The sequence below is a fragment of the Typopeltis vanoorti genome, chromosome 6, assembly GCF_054136105.1.
Source record: "Typopeltis vanoorti isolate ZY-2024b chromosome 6, IOZ_Tvanoo_1.0, whole genome shotgun sequence".
Taxonomy (NCBI): domain Eukaryota; kingdom Metazoa; phylum Arthropoda; class Arachnida; order Uropygi; family Thelyphonidae; genus Typopeltis; species Typopeltis vanoorti.
The window spans coordinates 4004910-4010979 of record NC_143554.1 but is presented as its reverse complement, the minus strand read 5'-3'; the positions used below and the strand labels follow the sequence as shown (position 1 = coordinate 4010979).

Sequence of the window (6070 nt, the reverse complement as noted above, 5' to 3'; positions counted from 1 at the left end):
AAAAAAAAAACACCACCATCTTAGTTTATTTGTAACATCTGAAGCTCGGTCTTATTCTTCCAAATTTTACATCAGCGTACGATGGGAGAAGTTGAGTAACGCGGAGCTTGGTTTTTCAAGCTTATGCAGTCTTTACTGCGGTAGTAAACATCCCCACGTAGGCAAAACAAATAATATCCGAATGGCGATCTCAATCCTTGAATCTGCTTAATACGCTTGGAAGCTATTTCGAACTGTCAGCTTGCGTCACAGACGAGGTCGGGTACTCGCCGCCGCTCCACCGTCGTTCAAAGCCCAGTGAACAGCCCTTTTCTACGGTCTTTCTTGCAATACAAGAATTGCAAAAATAAATCTCTCCCCTTGAAACAGTAATTCCGTTCATGCTCTGCGACTTTTTGTCGAAAAAACCCTTTTAATGAACGCAGTTTCAGTTTGAACTCGAATGCCAAACTGAGCGAAGGCTTCAGCTGGAACACGCCGAACGTAATCGGTAATCAATCCCGAGTGCGTACCTGCAGGAAATTCTGCGAGCTTTAGTTGGTCCAATACTCTTCGTTTCCTCGTGGGATCAGGCCGACCCATTTCCTTTTTCGATTACGAGACTCGAGACAAACAGACTTTAATCGGTGCGACAAGATTTCCTGTTGGCACTTGGACGAGTGCGCTGAATAAAATTAATCCCTGCACGAGATCGTATTGCGTTCGTGTTCACAAAATACCGTCTGGTTGCTGGTCACCAAATACGCGAAGGCAAACCCAACATAATACGGAGAGCTTATAAAACGATTATTACAGGAACTCGCAACAGCAAGCTGCGTCACCTTCTACGCTTGCATGTAATTCTGTAGAACGCAAGCTCGTTCTTGGGCTGCACGATGTGAATTACAAAGACACGTTGGCTTATTATTTCAGAAAAATTAAAATATTTTCTGTAATAAATACAAACCGATCCATCGACAAGGTGCTGCACTTGTTCGAAAACAATTCTGGCGTGCCCGTAGCTGCTGTGATTGCAGTGTGGTGCGCGTGCATCAGCGATTACAATTAAGTTAGCAAACATTCAGTTTATCGACCAACTAAACTACACGACAAAACCCGAACATTTTCGGAGTACAAGAAAGTGCTACAATTCAGAAATCGCGTGCTTTTCGTTCGTTGAATTGAGAAGCGACGCCTTCTGGGCTTCCTCTTCGCGGGTTTCCTCGAGGGCCCTCAGAGGGACGAAGGTCTCGTTCGGGCTCGCTTTAAGCTGCTCCATCTCTTGGGAGTTCCCTTTGGACACGTACGAGGTCACCGTGGTTGTGCCGGACACGCTGAACTGGTGGCGATAGGAACTGGCAGGGTGTCTTCGGAGGTAGTAGCGGGTGTAGGAGGCTTTAAGGACGGTCTGCACCTAAGACCAGGAGAAAGCGAAGTACGATTACTTGAAATGCTAGAGAAGACATCCAAATAAGTTGTTGAAAGTTTCGGGTTTTATGCAAATTATCTAAAAGAAAATTCGCTTTGACTTCCCCGCACGCATCTTGGAAAGCAAACGCTTGCTTTCCGAGATGGTGTACAATACGAGCCGCCCAAGAAGAGAGGATTCAAGATTAGCAAACCCCGATATGTAGTTTGCTCTGTGTGTTTGTGTGTGTGTGTGTGTGCGCGCTCACGATGAGCTGAATATTGGCTGTGTTGAGTCGTATTAAAATCGGGATTGTTTGAGAGAAACTCTATTCCCCCCCCCCTAAAAAAAGGTGTTCAAATCTAAAACGTATTTAGTAGAATGCAAATAAATCGTATCATAGCGATTCATTCCTTGCCCTTCACTGCAAAGCAAAGGGCAACGGGACATCCTCACCGCCCGTCAGAGCATTCAAAATATCGTCCACTTCCCGTTCCTCAATTAAGTGGATTTCTTTGTCTACAAAGAAATCCACTTAATTGCCGAACTTAAGAAGCCGAGAAAACATCTCGGCTTCTTTGTCTACAAAGAAATTATGGGATTCCTCAGCGAGGTCGTTCAAAATTTTACGACTCCCATCAAGAAAAGGTTGTAAACCAGCACTACATTCGTACCGTAGGCCGATTATTTTTTATTTATTTTATTTAATTTTTTTTTACTTAGTCCGAAACCCCTGCTCTTCAACATGGAACGTTTTCAAGTCCAAGTAAGCGGCGATGGTCTCCCCTCTGAAGAAACACTCAAAGCGAGAATCGAACCCTCAGCCTGGAGGGGGGGGGGGAAGTACGCGAACTGCTCTGCATGCCGGAAGAGCAAGTTTTAAAGGGCAGAATTGTAACATTTAGCTTACTCTTAATTAATGTGGCTGGGACCGATTGCTAGAACTAATTCCACAGCTCAAATCCAGTTTTACTATTTCTGATTTAAAAAAGAAATGAGAAAATAAGTTGTTAATCGTGCTTCACAGATGATTACTGCCAACCAAAATTAAGGAACTTCATCCATCCAACCAACTCTGGTTTAATTTAATGCTCCTGAGAGAGAGATGATCGTAAAGAATATCGTCAATAGCTTCCGTTTTTCCTATTCGTTCCATCTCTCCACGTATGCTTTTCAAGTCTCTTCGAAATCCAGCCTCGACGCTCCCTCGTGTGATCGAATCGCTCAGAAATGTTAACACGAAATTGAATTAAGACTCGACTTCTTGCAGTTCCTTCGCGCACGTGCCGCTTTAAGCTACTCGGATTAAGAGTTGAACGTGCTGCCGTTTCGTTTGTCGGTCGATCCCACCGATATTACTCGCCGCAATTCCTAACTCGCCGCATAAACTGTCCACAATGCTTTCTCCATTGCGACAGCATCCCTCGCGTCTTGATCGCACCCCACCGTAAATATTCGCCCTCGTGCGATTCCCCATCCAACACCTTTCATCGGCCACCAACTTAAACGTGGGGGCTCGTTTTTAAAGCTCCACGTCTCGATGGAAAGAAAGGACCCCCCCCCCGCTCGCCCATTTTCCTTTAATGACGTCATTTCTTTGCCGTTTCGCAGGCCAGCCTCTGGTCACGTGTAGCGACTTCCCTTCGGCAATTCCTCCTCCAAGGCGAGTCAGCCGAGATGGAAAGAATTCGTCTCGCAAGAAAGAGATCGGCTCTGGATGCGAAACAGGAGGAGAAGCATTAAGATGCTCGTGACGAAACCGAGTCCTGATAAATCGAACCCCGTACACTGGGACATCCGCAGTCAAACTTGTTTACACGTGACAGCCTGCTTGATAGCCGGTTTGCCGACATCGCAGCGACCAAACATTCCTATCGCGGAATCGAGGAAGAACACTCAGGAAAGTGGCATTTTTCTCCTCACGATATTCTTGAGAACCCTTTCGTTCTCGATTCCCTCGTACGAATGTCTTCTCCACTATCGACGAGGTTCGTCCATTCCGAGTATTTAAACCTGTACTGGATCGGTTTGCCTGCGTTGAGGAACTCGAGTTTCGAGGGGGGAACCCCCGTCTTAGAATGAGAACGACTAACTAACCGTTTGATTAAAATAATAAAAAAAAAAAAACGATGAAAGGTTTTCTCACGTCATGGACGGGATTCGAGCGTGCGTTTTTCAAACCCAAGGGTTCCTCAGTACCAACTGAGCTACGGAGCTCATTCAGTATACTTTCACGATGCCTTATCCATTGTTAAATGGGGTCGGCACACCGATCTTTAACCTTCTTCTTCCTCTTCCCTGCGCCGTTGAAAGAGAACTGAACGACCGCCAACTCATTCGTTTCAGCGCTCTCCCCCATCTCGCGATATTTGCCGAGGTGTCGATTCCAAAGAAATCTTTCTTCTCATTTTCACGATAAACAAACACGCACGAGATTAATTCGCTTAACGAAAATAACAAAACGGTGGCGGGGGGTCGGCTACTCGGTAAATGCCACCCCTCGCGGAAAATGTTAGGTAGCTTTGATCGCCAATGTTCGACGAAACTGAAACCGCAGTTCACTCAACGGCGGTACTAATGCATTGTCGGTTCGCTACGTTTCGTCGGCGGGAGCCACGTGAATAAAGGGCACGCGGTGCATTACAGATCAAAATCCGTTCAATCTGAACACCTGATCGAAGCGATCCGAAACATTTCGTTCTTCTTCCGCTCCCAAGTGTTTCTCAAAACGCCGACTTGCATCTTCACGTTTCCTCCCGCACCCGCTGGTACCATTTCGACTCGCGCTTCTTTATGGCCCTTCTCAGAACTTTATGGCCCTTCTCCGTCGCCCGTAAATTGATCTGCTGTCCAAGTTTTGGACGCGAGCGGACTTCAATTTCCGGCTTTCCCTACTTTATGGCGTGGTTTTCCCTCGAGCGAAGCGGGCTTACTTTTGAAGGCCTGCGTTCAATCCGTTTTCTTCGAGACAAGTTTCCCAAGAACTCTTCTCGTTTAGCACGAGATCCGGAAAACAGAAACAAATTCGGCAGAGAAAGCGAACGAGGGAAGAAGTGTTCGGGAAGGAAAAGCTCCTTTCACCGATTCCGCTTAGTAATGCTTATTTTCTTAACGAGCGCCTTCCTTCCCCTCCGTTTGAAACGCACCGGTTTGTTCCGTGTGATTTTAATGAATACAAATAACGCGTATTCGGACACATCCCCTGGGGGGAGATCTGCTCGCTCTTATCTTCTTGAACGAGACAATACGGCGCTGATAAGAACAGAGTCACGAACTCATAAACGAATAAGTTACGAGTGAATTAAAAATTAAAAAAGGGAAGATTAAACCAGGAATGAGTAAACGATTGCTGGCAGAACGAAACCGCCAATGAAGAATCAATAAATAAAATGTCGCATTACAGTGTGTGACCCGTTTCGACTTTGGCGTCGTCTTCAGAGGTGCGAATGGCGCCTGACTGAGGGAAGTGAGAAAAAAAAAAAAAAAAACGATGTCAAAGTCTAAACTGTAATGTGACATTTTTATTTTATTCATTCTGCCACCACATCGTTCATTCCTTCCTGGTTCAATCTGCCAGTTCGGTTTCCATTCATTCTTTTGTGGTTGTTCGCTTTTGCGACTGTTCTCACCAGAGACGTTTTAAGCTCCGAAGGTACGGTCTCAGAATACGCACTATTTACGTCGTGTTTTTATCATTACAATTACAGCAAAACAGCGGTGTGTTCCAAATACAGAGACGACCTTAAGGATGAATACGATCCCTAAGAAAAAAAGCATTGAGATGTGGAAGCGATTTCCATGTTTATAACAACGCCGAAGTGAGGAGGGAATTCAACTGCAACAGAAACAAGCGCGAGTGTGCAATGAAGCAGGGATCGCCTAATCTTAAGTCTTTGGCGGTTGGTAAGTGGAAGAAGCGATCGCATCGCTGTTGATAACGAACCGGAGACGCTTCCAACGCCTTTTTTTTTACCGCTACAATTCTGCAAAAGAGTCGCATGATTTTTCCCTCATCCTAGCCGCTCCCCCCCCCCCACCCGGAGGCCAAGTGATGGATGAGATTCATTTGCAGATGGCTTCACCCTGAGAGAGAAATCCCACGTGTGAATCTGATCGCAGATCGAAGACCACACAGTGACTTAACGAGCGCGCAGCAAAAACTGCGGATGACGGGCAGCGAGGCTTACGGAATTCGGATTGTGTGCGAGGAGGGATTTGTGGCGGAAGAGTTCTCCATGAAATTGTAGAAATCCCAACGGGAATTCTTGGGCGAAGCATTTTCTTTCAAACGCAATAATTGGAGATGAAAATGCCGAGCGAGAGAAGGAGAAATAGAAGGGGTCGTCTTTGTTTTAAAAAAAAGATGACGTCAACAAACCATCCCTTTCGATAAATAAGCGGAAGTTTTTTCTTACCTCGGAGTTGAAGAAGCAGTACAGGAGGGCGACGAAGACTCCCTGAAACAGCAAAAAAAGCAGTTTTAAGTAAAATAGGATTTGGAAAGTTGTGTCACAATATTTAAATAACACGCACGCGCACACACGATCCACCAGCTTCTGAAGGGCGAGTCAACATTCGGATCATCGAAGGAGAAATTAATGACGTCCGCTCATTCACGCGGAGGCTTTTCGACTGGAGGAAGAAAAGTTGATCGCGTGAATACTTCCCCTTTAATAGCCACGC

General features: G+C 45.8%; 1 protein-coding gene across 2 annotated transcripts in view; it reads right to left on the bottom strand.

Annotated features, from left to right (window-relative positions):
- Positions 1-1095: 1095 nt before the first annotated feature.
- Positions 1096-6070, bottom strand: part of LOC150105254 (corticotropin-releasing hormone receptor 1-like) — a 120860-nt gene continuing 115885 nt past the window's right edge. Inside the window, exons 10-11 of one of the 2 annotated variants that reach the window (XM_090394650.1) lie at positions 5803-5844; positions 1096-1393 (exon numbers count right to left, since the gene is read on the bottom strand). In XM_090394650.1, the coding sequence (XP_090250776.1) occupies positions 1124-1393; positions 5803-5844 (312 nt within the window). In that variant the 3' untranslated portion in view covers positions 1096-1123. The remainder of the gene's footprint in view (positions 1394-5802; positions 5845-6070) is intronic. The other variant, XM_090394651.1, reaches the window with a different exon arrangement.